Genomic DNA, 21999 nt, shown 5'->3' on the forward strand with positions numbered 1-21999 from the left:
CACTTGATAAACATAGATCACTGAAGAGAAAGATGAGTCAAGTTCTTTTAGAGAGAAAGACTGAGACCTAGAAATAGTACAGTATGTAATGTGCTTGCCTTGCACGTGGTGGACCCAGTTCTATCCCTCGCACTATATCTGGTTCCCCCAGCACAGCCAGGAGTGACCCCTAAACAGAGTCAGGTGTCTTCAGCCCAACCAGTGTAGCCTCCAAACAAACAAAAAAAAACTAAAAAGATAAACAAAGAGATAAACTTTAAGTAATTCTTCCCTCCAAGTTTGGAGTCAGGCACTTACTTTGTCTCAGCATACTCAATGTGGTGGATATCTCTTAAATGTATTGACTTATTGGATTTTTGAGTTTATGTAGCACTGTAACACTGTCCTCCCGTTTTGCATCAATTTGCTCGAGTGGACCCAGTAATGTCTCCATTGTGAGACTTGTTGTTACTGTGTTTGGCATATTGAAGACATCACGGGTAGCTTGCCAGGCTTTGCCATGCAGGCACGATACTCTCGGTAGCTTGCCAGGCTTTCCGAGAGGGGCGAAGTAATTGAACCAGGCCCAGTCAGGCCAGCTACACGCTAGGCAAACGCCCTACCCCTGTGCTATTGCTCCAGCCTTTACGTATCAATGATAAAATGTATAAAAAGAAAGAGAAAACTAAAGAGTATAGGAGACAGGAATTTGAAGAGAGTGGGGAAATGAACCTTTATTATTTTTGCGGGGGTGGGGGGGAGTAGAATAATAAAAAATTCCTTGATCCTTCTCTTCTGGATCTTTGTTTCCTACCAGACAAGGAGTGCACTTTCCCTCTTCATGCAGACTAAGTTGACAAAACAGAAACTTAAATGCATGGGGCTTAAAGAATTTAATCAGAGCCAAGTAGCACTTCATTTTGATATTTTTATTTACCAAGCGAAAGGAACAGTACTCCACTGAGTTCACTGAGTTTGTATTTGTTGACAAAACAGTGCTTACCTGGCCTAGGGACTTTATTTTTTAGTGAAAGGTAGTGCCTGATATTTGGAATAATCGTTGTAGTCTAAACACAGAATTTATGAGTCATAAAGCATATCACAGGGCATTTACTGTTACTATATGTAGAACTTCCTCTGTCTTAATTATTTTAATTCTAAGAATAACCAGGGAGGTAATTAAGAGCATTGAGATAATTGGCAGCATTATTCCAATTTAAAAGGAAAGAAAACTTGGCACAGAGATTGTGTAAATTGCTCTAGGGCTGTGAGTGGCAGAGTCAGGCAACCTGGCTCCACCGACTGCCTCTCTCTACTCCAGATGGGGAAGAACAGTGCTACTGCAGCACTGTAGTATCTAGGGTTGCTACTGGGATAATTACCTTTAATATGATTAATTTTAAAAGAATTCAAGCAGAGCGGGAATTTCATTCTGTTTTCATTGGAACTTGGAAGGGAATTCCATGAGATTTGGTAGGCTTGAATGCAGTATTTGGGGCTGCCATTTGGACTGTGTTTTAAAACACAACAGAGACTTATACAGCTGAAGATTTAATGAAAATCTGCCAGTTATGTACTAGAGAGTTGATTCCGTTCTTTATATCTGTATAAAACTCCTAGAAATTAGGAAAATTAGCAACATTAAAAAAGAAGACAAAGCCCACAGGTAGCACTGTAGCACTGTCCTCCCGTTGTTCGTTGATTTGCTCGGGTGGGCACCAGTAACGTCTCCATTGTGAGACTTGTTACTGTTTTTGGCTTACTGAATACACCATGGGTAGCTTGCCAGGCTTTGCAGTGCGAGCGGGATACTCTTGGTAGCTTGCCGGGCTCTCCGAGAGGGGTGGGGGAATCAAACACTGGTCAGCCGCGTGCAAGGCAAATTCCCTACCCGCTGTGCTATCTCTCTAGCCCAAACAAAGCCCACAGTAAGAAATACAAATATCTGAATATGTGCTTAAATCATTTGTAATATGAAAATTAAAATAAAACTATTGGAATATCATTTTTACATAATTAGAAAAAGTAGCTCGAGCGGGCCCAGTAACGTCTCCAAATCCCCCTGGGGGAAAATTTCTCAAACAATGTAAAATGTTATTATAGTTCCTATGGTGAGTTAGGAAATATTTGTCAAACTTTCAAAAGCATTGACTTTTTGGTACAAAATTTATCCTTTTTCTTCACTTTCAGAACCCTACTCTATAGATGTAACTGCATATATCCAAAATAAATTATGCACATAATTACTTGCAACATTGTTCATAACAGTATACAGTTAAGTTGATTATATAGATTAGGGAATTCTAGCAGCTGTAAAAAAATTAACAAAATTTACTTTATAATGCTAGGAATACATGTCCAATATTACTTGTACCTGAAAAAAGGAATGTGCAGAACTGTGTAGATAGTCTGTGACCTTTGTTAACTAAAGGGGAAAATAGGAGCCATAGCACAGCGGTTAGGGCGTTTGTCTTGTATGCGGCTGAGCTAGGTTCGATTCCTCCATCACTCTCGGAGAGTCCAGCAAGCTACCGAGAGTATCCTGCCCGCACGGCAGAGCCTGGCAAGCTCCCTGTGGCGTATTCCATATGCCAAAAACAGTAACAAGTCTCACAATGGAGACGTTACTGGTGCCCATTCGAGCAAATTGATGAACAATGGGAGGAAGTGCTACAGTGCTATCCTTATAGTTAAATATTTAAGAGATATTTTAAGGAAAAGGATACTTGATGAAAATGAAATGACGTATGAGATTATGAGAAGACACAGAAAAGTTAAGAATAAAGCACAGGGGCCAAAACAATAGTACAGAAGTTAGGGCATTTGCTCTGCATGCAGCCAATCCAGGTTCAATCCCTGGCATCCCATATGGTCTCACAAGCACTACCAAGAGTAATTCCTGAGTGCAAAGCCAGATGTAATCCCTGAATATTGCTGAGTGTAGCCCAGAAATACAAATAATAATAATGATAATAATATAATAATAATAAGACACATTGATTATCGTCACAAGTCTTAGACACAGAAGGGGTGAGAGCACATCAATCAGGAACACAGGGGAAAGGTAGCAGGTGGTCAGGAAGCAGCAAACAGGAAGGGAGGTTTACGTGCATGCTTTTATTTGGAGTTTCATAGGAAAAGGCAAAACAGGGAAGAAAGAGTTTAATGTATTAGTTTGAATTGATACTTAGACATTGGGGTTGTCCGTGGTTGCCCAGCTTTAGCTAGGAAATCATTATGGAAGAGGAACATAATCCCCTCTCTTGGGGTTTGCGAGCTGGACAAAGAAGGTATGGCTCTGTATATGTTAGCTTGCCCATCAAGAGCTTGATATTGGCCAAGTCCATTGTACCTTGGAAATTGGAATGTCCTCTCTTAAGAGAGGACATTAATATGGACATCCACATGAAGAGAAGAAACTGAGTGTGTAAACAGCTATACAGAATTAAGGACTGCAGAAAGAAATGAAACAAATCCAAAATGAAGACATTGCAAGAATCATCTTATCAACACTGGGGACAAGTGCAATGAATATCAAACAAAAGAACACAACTATTTCAGACTAATAGGAAGTGAAAATATATGAATTGTGAATTTGATTGAATAGAGGGCGGGGCAGAAGGGGGAAAATATTCTTAAAGACAGTGGAGTTACTTTGGTGACAATGAAATGGAGTTTTATTGGAGCTGAATAGGATTTCATTGGAGATAATACAAATTTGGAGTTTGATCACGTTTGATGGCATGATAAGAGAACCACTAATGCTCTTAGATGGTATGTAACGTAAAATATTACTTGATCACTTGACATCTCGTTACTCATCGAGTTGCTTGAACGGGCACCAGTAATGTCTCCATTAGTCCCCATCGTGTGCTAGTGTAGCTCAATAGCATCTGCGTGCTCCAGGAACACAAAGAGCCTCAAACCGGTCGTTCAGGGTCTTGACGAATAAGTCTGACCATTTCGTACGTAAGCGGCCATGTGATCTTTTGATGTCCCATGGAATCCAGTCAGTAATGGCTCTAGTCCAACGGTCATCTCCAAATCACATTTTGTGTCCAGCCCATCTGATTTTCAACACCTTGGCAAAGGAGACAGCACCTCCAATTCTCGATCGTCGATGGAGGTCGGAACTCTGGATTCTTTCTCTCATTGAGTGAAGCATGATATTCCAAGCATAGCTCTTTCGATTCCTCTTTGGGAGACCTGAATAGCCTTCTGTAGGTGAAATATACACAGCTAAAATTTTTAGATGTCCCCAATTTGCTTTCAAATGATATTGAAAAATAAGACATCTATACAAGGAAAGATAAAGTTAATTTCCAAATAGTAATATCAGATTGATGAAGGATATGGATAGTCACTAAACTACATTTTTCTTAAAAAGAAAAGTTTTTTTTCTTAAATTTAGGCACGGTGATTTATAATGCTGTCAGTAATAGAATTTCAGGCATATAATATTCCAATTCCAAAGCCACCACAAATTTTAGATTCCCTCTACCAATGTACCCTAGTTTCCGCCAACTTGCCCCCTCCCTTTTGGCTTTCTTAATGGGCATATTTTTAAGTTTAGTTATTGTATTTTAGCCCCCCATGCTTCTGTGATACTGGCTCCAGTGGTTTAGATATATTGATACTTCACGTGTACATTACTGATTTGTACAAGGCCTCTAACTCTTGACCCTGTTACCTCCAGGCCATCTTTTCTTCCCCATCCATTTCTTGTTCTCCTTATCTTTTCATTGCTATTATGTAAAGCCAAGATTCACCCACCTTTGCTATCTTTCATTCTCTTATCATTCATTCCTAGTACCTCAAAAAACTGAGGACACTTAGATTTTATACTTCCTCTGATTGACTTCAGTTAACATTTTATCCTCTAGTTAAAGCCAAGTTGCAGCAAATTGCATAATCTCATTGTCCCTTGTGGCTCAATGGTACTATTCCATTGTTCCATTGTGTGTGTATGTGTGTGTGTGTGTGTGTGTGTGTGTGTATCTCATATCTTCATTATTCACTATTGTTAGGATATTCAGGTTGATTCCATATCCTAGCTACTATACTAACTGTAGTGAATAAAGGTGTTTAGAATGAACATTTTTGTTTCTTGGGGGACTAGACAACATTCCTATGAGCAGTGAGCAAGTTTCTTTTTTAATTTTTACCATATCATCACCAACACAGGTTGCTTCCAGTTACTTGGATATATGATGTTTTCACTGGTGTGAAAGGATATCTCATTGTCATTTTGATCTGTATTTCCCTGATAGGAAGTGATGATGAGCACTTTTTCATATGCCCAGTGGTCTTCTTTAGGGTAGTACCTGTTAATTTCTTCTCTGAATTTATTGAGGGGTATCATATTTTGTTGATTTTTACGAGTGCTTTATATATCTTCGATATCTGAATTGTGTACGAATATTTTCTCCAATTTACCAGGGTGCCTTTTAATTTTAGTCCACATTTCTTTTGCCATGCAAAAATGTATTTTTCTTTAGGTTTAAACTTTTCAAAACTGAAAATTGTAACACATTTTTTATTCAGTTTCTTCTAATCATTATAGCTATCTACCCATTTAAATATCTTCCTATGACCTGTCTTCTCATTTGCTCAATTTCCCACTGGAACGTAGTGTTTCTGGTTCACTTAGGTGCAACGCTTTTGCATCCTAATGCCTCATTCATAGATGGCTACCAGCAACCTCTTCTGTATGTTAAAAAAAAATTAAGTGAATTGAAAGTTATTTTCTTTGCGATTGTAAAAATTTGAGTAAGCTTTTCTTGTCATAAACTTTCTCCTTTATGAAATAAAAAAATTTTCAAACTGAGAATAGAATATTAAGAGAAAGCTACTGGGATCATCTCAACTCTCCTTTAATACCCAGAAATTCTTTTGTAAAAATGAAGTTAGCAAGGCAAAAGCAATATTATAGAGGGAAGGGTGTTTGCCTTGCATACAGCTTACTGGGTTCGATCCCCAGCATCCTTTATGATCCCCAGAACACCACCAGAAGTAATTCCTAAGTGCAGAGCCAGGAGTAACCCTTGACACACCAGGTGTCACCCTGCCCCCTCCCCCCAAGAAAACACTGTATCACTATCATCCCGTTGTTCATCCATTTCCTTGAGCAGGCACCAGTAATGTCTCCATTCTTCCTAGCCCTGAGATTTTAGCATGTGCCACATAGGAGGCTCTTTCAGGGACAGGGGAATGAGACCCATCAATGTTATTAGGTTTTGGCATATCGAATACGCCACGGGGAGCTTGCCAGACTCTGCCATGCGGGCAGGATAGTCTTGGTAGCCTGCTGGGTTCTCTGAGAGTGAGAACTGGACAAGAGGTTCAACTAAACAACTGGCAGCAGTGTGCTTCCGGGAGCTTGGTTTGTAGTCTCTGGATCTTGGCCGTTGATGGCATGTAAAAAAAAAAAAGAAAGAAAGAAAGAAAATAGACTATAAGCAAGTACATCATGATCATGATCATCCTGTTGTTCATCGATTGCCTCGAGCAGGCACCAGTAAAGTCTCCGTCGTCGTAGCCCTGAGATTTTAAAGTGCCATATTCAAGACACTTTCAGGGTTAGGATAATGAGACCCATCATTGTTACAGGTATTGGCATATTGGGTACGCCACGGGGAGTTTGCCAGACTCTGCCGTGTGGGCAGGTTACATTTGGTAGCCTGCCAGGTTGTCCAAAGTAAGAAAGAGATAAGATGACGAGCGGCAAGTATATAAACCCCTAAAAAATATCCTGAATGGTAACAGTGGAGGCAACTATTAATTCATTACTTTCCCAAGTAGATATTCATCTAGGTAATCTAAGAGGATTAAAATCAAAGTCTATAAAATTTATGTGACAGACATTAATCAAACGATCAATACACAAATACAACAACATTGTATTATAGATTATATTTATCTTTATTTAAATTTTCCTTTCTTCATGTATTCCTTGCCCTTAAGTATTTATGTTTATATTCAATTATTATTAACAAGATTGGGTTTTGTATAGAGCCAAATGGATATTTATCATCACTGAATAGGACCTCAAATTAAAAAAAATTAATACATCAGTGTAAGCGCAAGTGCACATGTGTGTGCATATGCCCTTATATCTAGATCCAATTAGATGTGATATATCCCAATTGCAGTATCTGCCTTTTTTACTTGACCTCCTAATAACCAAATTATTAAACTCTATATGGTCACAGAAGGAGCTCCTTAAATGAATATTTATAATATACTTATGATTAAATAAAATCCCACGTAGTTGGTTTATAGAATTCAAAACTCAAATTTAATAATCTTTTATGTCTAAAATACATACTTTTATTTTTATTCAAATAAAATCTCTAAGAAATATGATAGAAAACAAGTTTATATTATGCCAAATGTGGTCTGACACATTTTATGAGTGTATCTTTTAGAAAATAATTGTTATAATCTAATATCTAGAACATATGCTTCCTGGCTGGGGATCCCCAGTATACAAAAATGAATCTTGCTTTATTCATTTGTGATTTATCATTTTTTCTGTTCATAAATGAGAGAAAAAATGTTGTTTAAATATAAAATAGTTCTATATTAGTAACTGGTATTTATAAATGGATAGAGGACAAGTTTAATAAAACTTCTGCAATTTACATTTAAAAGTCACTAAATTATTCATCTGACAACTCAAACTGATATTTGAATAAAACTCACAGAAACTGTATATTAAAGAAAAAGATACATAATAGGCCCCTCATTATATTCCCAACAATGGCTACATGTAATGGGTAACTGGACAGTCTCTGGCATCAGAAATAGATTGAGAGCCAACCCCTAACTAATTGTGTGACCCGGAAAATCAGTGAAAATGTTAACAGTGATATAATATCAATATCTACTCCCCGTGGGTTGTAATTAGGTATAAATGATAATGAATGTACCATTTTTAGTGCACTGTCTGACATGTAAGTAACTGGCAAATGCTTTGATGATAGTAATGAAGATCGGGAAAAGTATGATAAATGATGTAAAGCATTCTTGGCAAGTTAAATAAAAAGAAACATGCGCAGCTTGAGATTAATTTTACAGGAGTTGCAGTGTACAGAAAGAACTCTCACACGTTAGTAGGCACCAATGGCCCTGATCCTAGGAGTGTTAGGATTAGCCTAACTGAACATGAAGTCAGTTCTGGTCCTGAGTTCATCTCTCCAGATTTCAGTTCAGAGTTGTGTTCACTGAGGAAGTGGCAAGACCTCCCAGCTGCCACATTTTTTATGAAAAGTTGGCTTCTGTTAGGAAAGAGAACAGACAGAATGCATCATGCTAACTCAGAGTTGGAGATCCCAGTTGTCATATTGAGTCTTCAGTTTATGTATATTTTCCAAATAAAGAGCTCTGTTTATATTCAGAATTCACTGAGAACAATTAACATGGCCATGTTTCCCTCACCCAAGGAAATTCCACAGCGAGATGGTTACTTTCCCAATCCTCCTGTGGTCGTTCGTTGAAAATATGAGCCAGACAAAACTTTACTTTTAATCTTTAATATAACTCCAACATTTTAATATTAACAAAGGTCTTAATACAAAACATTGAAGCATGTTATATATCAGTAGTTCTGACAGTCACAGTGGTTAACCAATGAAACTGAGGGTACTCACATTTTAAAGAAATACAACAACCCCTCTTTCAGTGTAACTCAGGTTCTGGCAGTCGGAAGACTGAGATGAGGTTTATTTTGTGCAAAGTATATTCACTTTAGTCAGAGCAGCTGTCTTCTCTCTCCCTTACATAGCATTTTTTTTTAATGTTATTTTTCTTTTATGTTAAAACTAAAAAAAAAAAACCAAAGGAGCTTTTCCTTAATGAAATAAAATCCACTGTGCATGTCACACATTTTTAGACCAATTTGTTCATTACCTTTCATCAGAATTAGAAGTTTTACAGAAAATTAATTGTTAAGATTAGTTAACACACTTGCGTATCAAAATTATAATTTTAGAGTTTACAGTATAGAGCTCTGTGGTATAAAGTGCCAATGAGCAGTTTCCTATCAAATACTGAGGCCACAGAACTTCCTTGGAGAATAGATCCGTTGTTGACATAAACTGTAGTCACTGTAGGCTTCTCAGATAGAATATTCTGGATGCGAAGAACCTATTCAGGAGATTCAAAGGATTAATACAGCGCTCCCCAAATACCATGTTACTCAATCACCAATAATCCCCGCCTTCCACAACACAATGATTAAGAGGACATGCTGTTGAAAATAACAGTTACCAATCTTTTTAATGTTTAAATTAAAGTACATTTTAAAATCTGCAAAGAAAGTACTTTCTTAAGCCATCTACTTATTGCATGCCAACACAGGATTTACTGTTATTATAGTAATTGAGCATTAATAGAAATACCTCTACACTAGTGTGCCTACTTTCGTACTTTGTTAGCATGAATTAAAGTCATGTCATGTGGTGAGCTGACAATAAGCCAGGTACTTTAAAAATTGCTAGTATGTCACACCAGGAGGGCACATGTCTTTATATATATATACAATTTCCCTTTGACTAGTTTCTGCCATAATTTAATAGCACAAAAGATTACCTTTCTACAAGTATTTGAACAATGTGAAATTCTACCAATTATTGGCTTAAAGCAATTACAAAAATCACGGCATAAGTTGGCTGTGTTACCAGTTTTAAAAGATTAGACAAATCATCACTACAATAGTTTATTATATATTAGTTTAAAAGAACTTGAGTTATTAGGTTGAAAGAACAAAAAATATAAAAACCTCTGATGAGGGAGGATTATTTGGATCATAGATGAAGAGCTTCTGGCCATTAGGATGACAGCCTACCAAGATGTCTCCCGAGGAAGGATCGATAGATAAATTATCCACCAGTGTATCCAACTTGAGTACCTTCCAAATGAAAAAATGTCAATACTAAAAAACATGTGAAACTAGATTAAATTATCTAGGGCTAACCATTCCTGGCTCTGTTCACATGGAGGGAATTACACACATCTCTCTGCTTCCACTCCTTTAACACCAATATTGCTCAAAATAAATCTAATAATCTGCTTTAAAGCCACTTTTCATCTTCCCTGAAATTAAGAAAGTTGGGGTGACAATCAATCTCTCTGAAAAATGAACTTCGTTTCCCTTAAAAGATTCACAATGATCAGTTAACTCATGGAACTCATTCAAAGCAAAATAGGAAATTCTCAATCAATCTAAAATATGTGATTTCAAGCAGGAAGAAAATAATAATGATGTGGAACCCAATTTCTACCTTCATCTATTATTTAAAGAGCTGACAACATGCATAAATCTTCATTTCAGAATTCATTTATCAGTCTTTTCAATTGTGAAAATTCTTATTGGAATTCATCAGGTGCCATCAGTACTTTATGCAATGAACTCAATCTGATGCAAATATCTCAACCCACAGTGCAGGTTATCTTGGACAGTTCTGGTGATTGCTGGGAATAGGAGTGACTAGTTATATTTTCAAAAGCCCAGAATAGAAACACTGGCATCCATATTCTGTTCTAAGTGAGCTTTTGTCATACTATATCATATATGCATACATATAATTTCAAATATAATAGACTAATGTCTACATTATAAATGAATCAAAATTTTTTACCTTCAATTGAGTTAAATTCATATTAGGGTGTTTTTCCAAAACGTGAATTTCATGAGCGAGGATATCAGCAACATAGATGTACCTTTGCAGAAAGGACACCCTAGTTAGAGCTTCATTTCAATGTAAGACTTTATTAATACAATGTGGATGAATAAGCCTTAATAACCTGCCAAGTAGCTAATCAATAAAGGGTCCTTAAGGAATGCCTGGGAAAGGTCAAATTTTATTTAAAATGTAAGCTTTTAAAATCAACGTAATGTTGCTACAGCAAACACAAATCTTAAAATTTTCAAAACTTTTGTAAAGAAAATAATATAGAGAAAATACTTAATATAACTGTTATACTAGGCACTCAAAGGACAATAAAGTCAAAGATTGACCCCAGGAAAATAATTTTATGGTACACAACATGATTTGGTATTTCTAGGTACCGTCTCATAAAAATACACGAGACAGACAAAAATGTTTAAATATTAATGTTCATTTAATACTTAACAAAATAGAATGTATTAAAAATTTAAGATAAAATATATTTATATATCTGAATATGTATAATCAGAACAATCTGTATTCATCAAAGGAGATGAATTAACTGCTACCTATGGTAATTTTACCATTTTTGTATTGACTGACAGAAACTTTTCTATTGAGCATTTATCGAGTGTCAAGTCTATTGTGGTAGATATACAGTTTTTCTCCTGAAAAGTATAATGTGCTAAAATGATCAAATTGGTTTGTATATATTAATCACCTAATACAACATGATTAGAAACATGAAAAGTATTTTAGTTCAAGAGACTGAAAAGACATTCAACTTCTGAGAACACAAAAGGGCTCATAAAGGACGGGTATCTGTGGTGCATAAAGTAGAGACTGGATTAAGGATAGGACAACAGAGAAGTTCCGAGGCAAAACAAAACATGTGAGGAAAGGCACTGAGGTCAGAATGAAAAATTCTGATTGCTAAATGATTACTAAATAATGAGTTTTTACCCTAAAAAAGCATTTCTTAATCATTTTCCAGTTGTGGCCACCTTCCAAACTTGTTACCCTTCATCACTCTGGTTGCCCCATACTCTCATACCCCAATTATTGTGATTTTTCACCCTTGGTCCCCTTGGAATATCCCGAAGGCCCACAGAAGTTCATAGGAACCCTGATTGAGAAACAATTTTAAAGCATAGCAACAAAAGAGAATAAGATTGGAGCCAGACTATTAAATATTAAAGCCCCACTCAAGACTGCCTTGATTTCAAAAAAGTATAGTCGAAGTGACATCTGCAATTGTTTGTTCATTGCAGCACTCTTTACAATAGCCAGAATCTGGAGAAAACCTGAGTGCCCGAGAACAGATGACTGGTTAAAGAAACTTTGGTACATTTACACAATGGAGTACTATGTAGCTGTTAGAAAAGACAACTCAGGAAATTTACATACAAGTGGTACTACATGGAAAGTATCATGTTAAGCAAAATGACTCAGAAAGAGAGGGTTAGACATAGAAAGACTGTATTCATCTGGGGAACATAAAGTAACAAAATAGGAGACTAACACCCAAGAATGGCCGAGATTAGTACCAGGAATTTTACTCCATGGCTTGGAGGCCAACCACGCATAAGGGAAAAGGGAGCTCAGATAAAGAGGGGAACACCAAATAAAGGTGTTGGGAGGATCCTCACAGGATGGGAGAAGCATGCGGAAAGTAGACTATAGACTATACATGATTGTCACCCATTGCCTCTTTTGCAAACCACAACACCCAGTAAGAGAGAGAGAACAAAAGGGAATGCCCTGCCACAGAGGCAGGGTGAGATGGGGGGGATGGGGGGTGGGAGGGATATTGGGATCCGTGGTGGTGGGAAATGGGCACTGGTGGAGGGTTGGGCATTTGATCATTGTATAATTCAAACCCAAGCACAAAAATGTGTAAGTCTGCAACTGTACCTCATGATATCTCACTATTAAAATTAATTAATTAATTAATTTTAAAAAAGACTGCCTTGACTTGATAAGCAAATGGCTCAAATGAATTTTCACAATAAAGAAGTGGCATGATAACCTACAGGCAGTTCCACTGGACAATTCATACCGAACGCTTGCAATTCACACTGAACACTTGCTTTGCAACCTGGCGCTGCTCAGCATGAGGATCCTAAGATGCAAATAGAGCTCCTTAATGGAGGCCCAAAACATATAGTGAAAAGCAGAAAGACAAAAGTGAGAAGAGAGTGGACTGAAAACAAGTTGTAAGAAAGCTGAATTTTTTAGTCAGAGAGCTTGAGGACTCAAATCATCTAAAGGAAAGAGGAGGATGTAAGAGTGAGGAAGGAGGTGCAGGGAGAACCAACAAGACTTGATCACAAGTTGGAGACAAACGGTGAAAGTATTCAAGTCAAATTATTTATTTATTATTCATTTTTAGCTAGGGTGTTTGGAATAAAAAAGAGAAGAGTTGAGGGGCTAGAGAGATAGTATAGTGGGTAAGGTGTTGCCTTGCTCATGGCTAATCCAGGTTAGATCCCTGGCACCACATATAATCCCCAGAGCCTGCCAAGACTGATCTCTGAGCACAAAGTGAGGAGTAACCCCTGAACATAGCCAGGTGTGATCCAAAAACAACAACAAAAGAGGAGAGTTGAGAAAAGCAAATTTGGCTGATAAATTGGACTGGACCATTTATAACTGATAAGTAAGTTTCACAAGTCAACATTCCTTTTTCTGTAATCAACAGTATGTGCAGGAGCTTACAGAGGGGCAACTGAAGCCAGGTCTGTATGACCAAGATTTAGCCACGAAGCTATCAAGTTCCCTTGGAAAGGTTTTTCCTTAAAAAATACCTTAATAGGAACATAAAGTAACAAAATAGGAGACTAACACCCAAGAATGGTCGATATTAGTACCAGGAATTTTACTCCATGGCTTGGAGGCCAGACACACATGCTAGGGGAAAAGGGAGCTCAGATAGAGAAGGGAGCACCAAATAAAGCGTGCTGGAAAAGGGAGCTCAGATAGAGAAGGGAGCACCAAATAAAGGGTGCTGCGAGGATCCTCCCAGGCTGGGAGAAGCATGCTGAAAGTAGACTATAGACCAAACATGAATGCCACTCAATGCCTCTTTTGCAAACCACAACACCCAAAAGAAGAGAGAGAACAAAAGGGAATGCCCTGCCACAGAGGCAAGGTGGGATGGTGGGGGATAGGGGATGGGAGGGATACTGGGATCCCAGGTGGTGGGAAATGGTCACTGGTGGAGGGATGGGTATTTGATCATTGTATAATTAAAACCCAAGCACAAAAATTTGTAAGTCTACAACTGTACCTCAAGATGTCTCACTAATAAAAATAAAAAATAAATAAATAAACAAACCTGGGAGATTAAAAAAATACCTTAATAAATCTTAGAAGAAATTGTATCAAGAAAATAAATAAATTCTGCTGTCAAGGAAAGCTAAATTTATAAAGCATATTGTTTTTATAGTGTGCTATCAGTGTTCTAAGATGTAGACATATTATGGTTATACACATAAATATATAGAGATAATTTTGGAGGGCAATTTTATAATATCAATTAAAGTTTTCATTTAAAGGGATCACTCTGAGCAAACAATCCAATTTTGAGGAGTTTGTTTTACAGAAACAGGTGCAGGATTGTGCATAAAGGAGAGGCATTTTAACCAAGTCTATGTGACTGTAAAACTGAAAGAATTAAGTTTGATGGGATGATGCTATAAGGAGCCTTTAGGGAGTTTGTACTTATCAAGTATCTGAATCTGGCCAGAGAGTAGAGTAGGCAGGGCTTTTGCCAAGTCAGCTTCTATCTCAATATATAGTTCCCAAGCCCCACCAGGAGTAAGCCCTAAGCATTACCAGGTATGACACATAAACAAACAAAATTCCTGAGTAAAAATGGCTAATGGAGCACATGCCTTGCTTTCAGGAGACCCAGATTTTATTCCAAAACTACAATATCCCTCCCCAAAGCATAACAGAAATAATCTCCAAGCATGAGGTCAGGAGCAGTCCCAAGCATTGCAGGGGTGGCCCAAAATCAAGAAAACCTGAATACAATTCAGTGCTAAATCGACAATTAACATTGTCCTTTCTACAAGAAAAAAAATAATACACATCCATTAGGAGAGAAGTGATTAAATTAATTTTGAATCATTCTTCAAAGGAAATAATATGCAGGACATAGACAATGATGCATATTTTTGAAAAGAAAAACCTGTTTCTTTAACATAGTTTTTGAAATTATATTTAGCAGCCAAAGAGGGAGTAGTGCTGCATGCAGCTGACCTGGGTTCCCATGCCTGGCTTCCTGGCACCACTTACGCACATATATATGCCACAACTCCAGGTAGTGCTCTCTGAGCACTAAGCCAGGAGTAAACCCTGAACAATGTTGGATGTAACTTAAAAACTAAAAAAAAATTTACATTTATAAAATGAGACTCTGTGCTTAAATATATAAAAATCTGCTTTTGTATAGAGTATAAGATATATGTAGTATACTTGTATATCTTATACAAGTATATCACATATGTATTACATTATAAACAATATATTATAATACATAATCATATGCATGTCACGTTTCACCATCATTTATATATAACATATATGAAGTTTAAGATTAAAAACATTAAGCTATTTTCACAATGAAAAAAAAGAATGTGAAGAATCTGACCCAACACAACTAAGGTACTTTCATAAAGGCTCATACTTTTTATCAGGTGAAATATTGATTCCATTTGCTGAATCAAATCCTTCGGCTACCACTTTAACTTCATTTGGACTGTAGTAGACGACATTTGTCCAATGTAAATTCAAGTATGTCTCCAAATACTTTAAGAAAGTATCAGAGAAATAGTGGTCATTGGTGGCATAGAAATGGGATGGTCCCACAGCTATGATATCATTCACACTGAAAGAGAAAAATTACATATGAGAGAAAATAAAAAGAAGTTAGTTTTCATATTAAAGATCAAGGTTTGCACAAGATGCGCTTTAATTTTTCTCTGAGAGATTTCTCAGGAAAAGCCCAGCTAATGTAGCATGGTTATAGTCACAGGCAAACCTACTGTAACACTATTTGCCAGAAAACAACTTTGTTTTGGTATCAGGTAATTTGAAGAAGTTCATTTAACAATTATGGCAGGATTATCACAAAAGAAAAAATAATTGAATGCCAACATGATATGTTTACTGACAGCAAAGAATGCAAGGTTTAATAACACACAAGAACATGGCTTGTCCATAGGGCAGATCTGGAAAAAGGCCTCGCTGCCTGATGAGCTGGTTTAAGCTGTCAATAACATTTACCTAGCTTCCATTTACTCAGATGCTGGATTTTCCTGAGTTCCTTTTCTTAGTTATTAGTCAAACTAAGGTTGACTGTTCAATTTCTACCTGACTCACAAAGCCGACCTGCCGAGAATGAAAAGGCACTCAATAAACACTTGCAGAGAGATGGATGATGAAACTGCCATAGTACAATGCTTCAGGTGAGAGATTTATATGCTAAAAACAATTACATCTTTAAAACCAGTAGTCCAAGGATATTATTAAATTTAAATTCCAATTACACTATGCAAAAATTTCTGAAAGAGTTGCTTTTTCCTTTATTAAATGGGAAACAGGGCTACAGGGAAAGTGCGTCTCTTCCTTCTCTAAGAGCTCCATAATACAGAAGCTGCTGCTTGGATCGTACTTACGCTCATTTATTATGATGTGACATGTTTGAATACTGACTAGAAGTTACATGCTTAAACTCTATATAGGGAAGTAGAAATTAAAAATGTTCATCAAGTTCAAACTTAAATGAAGCATAAACTAAAAACAAGCTGAGCTGGTGAGGTGAACATTATCCTCGTTTAGACAGTTTATCAACCAACTATATGTTCTTGAAGTAATGATGACCAATGAGTTTTAAATAAATTCCTATTTAACTTCATCAAATTCAGTACAGGTATCAGTCTGCAATTAGCATTAATCTGTGAAAGCACCATGTATTAGGTCCCACACAAAACATACAAACACCATAAATTAGGCTACTCTTTCTTGACAGGGCAAGTCTTAAAATTCAGGTATTGGAGATGGAGGGTGACAGCTGCAACAATGCTCACATTTTTTTCTGCTTTTAAAATGTCTCTGAAGGAGCATAAAACGATACATGCCATAGCCATGCCGCCAGACCTCTCAGCATGCTGTTTCATTCAGGGCACCTCAGAGTGTGGCAGGTGAGGTCCCTCCCTGCCCCAAAGGACACCCCCCCACCCTTTGCGCTGAAATCCTGGACCAAGCGGCTACTCTGATATCTCATACCTCACACCACTCACATTCCAAGAATAGCAGATCATGTCAGATGGGGTTTAATTTAACAACATATTAGTAATCTCTTATAGAAGGGCTTAATGACCCCTGGGTGAAATACAATAATCTTCACATACTCTCCCCTAAGGAAAGTTTTTTGGAGCATTTTCAGCGGTTTATCCATAACAAACAATACAAAATAAATTATTTCATTTCTGCTTTGGGGCAGGGGTTGGGGTTCGGGATAGAAACATTCAAAATATAGTGGTGGGAAGGTGTAATGGAGGTGGGGTTGGTGTTCAAATATTAAGTGCAATTAAATATTGTGAACAACTTTATAAAAATTAAATTAAATTTAAAAATAAAAATTAATAAAATAAAATGTCTCTGAAGACCATCTACTCTGTAGCTCAGTGTTTCACCATTTTTTAAGGGAGTCCACATAGAACAATGATTATAATGAGTGATGTCACTTCTTCCTGCTCTGGAAGAAAGCTACAACTCCCCCCCACTCCACCCCCCACACACATATACACTCACATGTACCCACGCTCACATGTCATATGTCTATATTTAAGATCTTAGAAAAGATAAAAGGATCACCATGAGATAACTAATACACTAGAGATACGTGGGAGAATGAACAAATGAAGTACCTGGGAAGAAGCTCATGTCTGATTGTTTTTAGATGCACAAGATAATTTTCTTCTTCTTCAAATTTAAAAATTTCCACTGTATTCTTAAATTCTGGGTGGTTAACAACAAAGAGATAAACTGTCTCATCTAAAGGATGGAAAGAACAGAGTTAATTTAACAAAACATACCCACAGAACCTCTCAGCAGATACTGACATTTAAATACCACCAGCAAGGAAAGGTTGCATGTATAAGCTGTTAGTTGACCTGGTTGATCATTCTTCTTCCCATCTTGCCCATCACTGTCTGATGTTATTTCTGATCACTGGTCCCCTGACCTTTAAGAGTGTTTCCTACTCCATATACAAAGTTCGTGTATTATTTGTTTATAGTCTGACCCATAAAGACAGCTTTTTAAACATAATAATCAGAGGTAGATTAAAAGCTTATGAAATCTAATATTCAGGTCTTAACTCTTTAAGAAATTTTCAAATGTAGCATAATTTACTGTTAGCTGAAGAAATAAATGATCATCTTATTTGCATGAAGAATCCAGAATGAATTCATGGGTTATTTTCACTTATTACTCATGTGATCTAATTCTAGATCGCATAGTCATTTGTAAACCACTATAAATTTCTTAAATGGTGGTTGCTACTTGGCTCTTACCACTGTCTATGAAAGTGCTGATTCCATGAGGATTAAATGAAGCTAAATTAAACCCACGGCTGATTCTTAATTCCAGTGCCCTTGGGTTTTCTTCTTTTAGATCCATCATCAGTATTCCTCCAGGCTTATCTGGTGCAAAGCTGTGGAGTCCTGGACATCTTAGACCCTTTTCCAGAGAGAGAGAGAGAGAAAAAAAACATTGCATACAGGTTTAAATACTTTTAAGAATCAAAGTGGGAACTATAAGTTATAAACCATAACCCAAACAGGGGAGAATAGAAATATGTAATAATTTGGAGCCAGAGAGCTAAAGGTGAACAACATCTGATTTTTCTGAGCTGATGAAGAAGATTGGGGAGTCATTCTTTTCAGAGGATATGGAGAGTGTTGATTTAAATAGAGACTGCTAACTCTCAAACTCCCAGCCTGTACTTTGCTGCCAAAAAGCAATAGAGTTGGTATATTCACTAACCTGGTGAATGTCAGTTAAGGCACTCCTTGTCTCATATCCTCTCCCCAATCTATCAGCAAATCTTGTTGACATTACCTGGGGAATGATGAGGATGCAAACTCTTCTCCATGATAGCTAGATCCTGGGTCTGCATCAGTGTCTGCTATATAATCTGTCAATATCCCACTCATTCAAAACATCCAATTTATCATGCACTAGATCCCTGATCACACATTGTTCTATTGGGGATTCATGTATCACTATGCCAACAGTTGGCCTTTCAAAGTGCTACAGGTTTATTTATACAAAATTTACACATTTATTTATATGGCAACATACATGGAACATCTCCCACACCCCACCCCGTATCTCATTCCTTTAGCATTACAAGTAGTATTTTAACAATTTCCGTTTAAATATTTTGGAAATAAAGCTACTCCTTATCATGTTTTATATTTGGCTTTTTTTATATTTCTCCTGGAAAAATGTCACAGGGTTTGCTCATTTTCAATCCCACCCTTTCACTAGACTATTATTTCTAATAGTCTATATGCTGGATCTCTTTTATTGTTTTAAAATGGATAATTACAAATCTGTCAGAAAATTATGAAAGCTTTGTCTTTACATAATTTATTTTTATTTGTTTTGGCTATTAGTAACATAGTCATTTATTTACAGTTTTAGTGTTGCTAGGCATTTTCTTCCTTTTCTAAATATTAATGAAAAGGCAGTTAATGTTTCCCCACTAAGAATGGTATTTGCTGTAGGTTTCTAGGAGGTTACTTTTATTTACTTATTTTGGTTTTCTTGAAATTTTAAATTGGGTATGAGTGTAGAGTTTTGATTATTTTTAGCACTCACAAATAATCTAGATCTTTTAATATTCTTTGAAATTCTTATTTTATTCAAATTTATGCACACAGTAAAAACTAAGTCTCACTTGCTGCACAAAATTGGACCTAAAAGAAATTCTCTCCGATTAAAAAATAATCTAACTAAAATTACATAATTTTAAGGCTAGAAAATTGCAATTATCCTATTGTTACGTGGCAGTGCTCTCACAAGAGTTGATAATCTATTTTTTTTTATTAATGTGCCATAAATATAACATGGTTTCAATGCACTGGGCTCTCCACCAGTGACTGTGACAACTATTTGTGGTTTTTTACCACAACCTTATCATTTACACCTATTTTTCCCTCTTTAGATTTTTTAAAATTGCATTAAAATATGCAAATATAAAATGTACTATCACCACCATATTTAGGTCTACATTTCAATAGTAGTAAGCACATTCATGTTGCAATTTAAATCTACTTTTGTAGTCTCTTCTTTCATTTGACTCATCTATAGGTGCGATGTATTTTTTAAGTAACTCGAAAACTTGTACTTATGGAATAGGAACTGTTAGATGAGTCAAAATGCTTGAAAGAAGAATACCTGCCATCATGCATGAGCTAATCATTTCAAAATAGTGTATTATGGGAAACACTGAAGCAATGTTGAGTAAATGATAAATGTTAGAAGAAAATCTATTGGCATGATTACAAGATCACTGTGACTGTTATTATAAACGCCTCAGCTGAAACAGTTATACATTTCTGTGCTGGGAAGTCACATATTCCTAAACAACATACACATATGCATGTGCTTCAAAACAAGTGTAGTCCTTTTAGAAACATCATTTACTTATTCTGTGTAGGAAATTAAATGCAATTTATCTTTAAAACTCTTATTTTTAATTTTGGAAGTACTTGTGGTATTTCTGCTATAGCCCACTGTGTTTCTCTTTCCGCCTCAGTGGTATCAACCAATATTCACAGTCTTTCAGTCTTTCATATAAAAACCATCAGGAGCCCGAAGAGTGTTCTAACCCTCATTCTCATCTAGCCAAGTTCTCTCACACTTCTTGCAAGCCTGACAGCTATTTTATTAGTGTTGCAACTTCTCTCTAAAGCATCTCCAAGTTTCACAAATCTCTCAAGAGTCTGAGGGCCTGAAAATAACAAATGCTGAAAAGAAACCAAATTATTATAGTCCACCTTCAAAACCAGATACTTTTTCCTGAAGAAAAAACAAGTTTTTTCCCCACGCCAAAGAAGAACCATAGGCAAAGAGTACTCACACAGTTTTCCAATTACAATGGTCCTTAATACAGGCTGGTGTCAAATAGGCCAGACAATTTATAAGTCTTTCTATTATAGTTCAAATCCTGTTATTCTTTTCCAGTTTTTAAGAATTAAGGCAAAGATGAAGGATACAAATAAAGTCTGCCAATGATTTTCTCCTTCTGGTAGGCTATTCCAGGAGAAAGGATAGAAAGATAGCAAAAGCATTTGTCCTTGGGAATTGCTTAAAAACAAGGAACAACAAACTTTTAGCTTGTAACTGAGTATCTAATCAAAGGATAGTCAATATCCACAATAATGCCCCAAATATCCTTTCGATGACATAATTATAAAACACAGAGAGACTTGTAATATTTTATTGCAAACCAATGGGGTATAAAAAAACAAATCAAAATCAGTCAAGAAAGTTTATCTCTACAATTAGAGGACAAGGAAATTTTCCAAAAATCCTCTTCAAACTGTCATTTGAGGTAGGGGAACATATTTCTGAAGGAAAGGAATTTTTGAAACAAATTATTGCTCTAGCAACCTCATCAAATGATCTTGTAACTCCTCTGCTGAATGGGAAAGGAAGAAAAAACTCACCACACTAAAGAAAGCAAGACCATTGGGAAGTATGTCGATATCTTCTGAACCAGCTTCTGTAAATTCAGGAAACAGAGAAGTGTCATAATCAAATTCTGACTTTACTTTCTCAATGTCTGTATCTTTAGTTACAATTCTAATTATTTCCCAACAAACTACTTTCTTTAATAAATGTCAGTCTAAACCTCTTTCTAGAGTGAATTCTTGGCTTCAAATATTAGGTATGTTATGTTTATTCACATCAAAGTCAAGTAATCACCACATTTCCAGCTATAAGATGGAAAATGTTGACATCTGTACACTCTTATGATAAATATCCAGATGTCTATACAAAAGTAATTGACATCAGGGGAATATTACTTTCAGAATGAAGGGCTGATAGTCATTTAACCATGCAAATATCCTTGTCCTTTTCTCTGTTCATTCACTCTGAAGCAAACACAGACATTTCACTCATTAAAAGACATAAAAACACCTGGGATTCTATATTCCCTCTTTGAGAAACAATGCCTAGCTTGTTCTCATAAGCAAAATAAGCTTTCCATTTAATCTTTAAATTTAGGTTTCAAATTACAGGATAAAAGAAACTAGCAAAGATA

The 21999-nt window shown here is 36.4% G+C and overlaps 1 protein-coding gene across 1 annotated transcript in view; it reads right to left on the reverse strand.

Annotated features, from left to right (window-relative positions):
• Positions 1–8497: 8497 nt before the first annotated feature.
• LOC130027419 (serum paraoxonase/arylesterase 2) overlaps positions 8498–21999 on the reverse strand; it is a 33472-nt gene continuing 19970 nt past the window's right edge. The window contains exons 3-9 of the mRNA XM_056118184.1: positions 21401–21456; positions 18236–18401; positions 17588–17714; positions 15343–15543; positions 10620–10701; positions 9761–9889; positions 8498–9126 (exon numbers count right to left, since the gene is read on the reverse strand). Coding sequence (XP_055974159.1) covers positions 8968–9126; positions 9761–9889; positions 10620–10701; positions 15343–15543; positions 17588–17714; positions 18236–18401; positions 21401–21456 — 920 coding nt within the window. The 3' untranslated portion in view covers positions 8498–8967. The remainder of the gene's footprint in view (positions 9127–9760; positions 9890–10619; positions 10702–15342; positions 15544–17587; positions 17715–18235; positions 18402–21400; positions 21457–21999) is intronic.

This window comes from Sorex fumeus, unplaced genomic scaffold, assembly GCF_029834395.1.
Source record: "Sorex fumeus unplaced genomic scaffold, SorFum_2.1 ptg000037l, whole genome shotgun sequence".
In the NCBI taxonomy this organism is placed as follows: Eukaryota; Metazoa; Chordata; class Mammalia; order Eulipotyphla; family Soricidae; genus Sorex; species Sorex fumeus.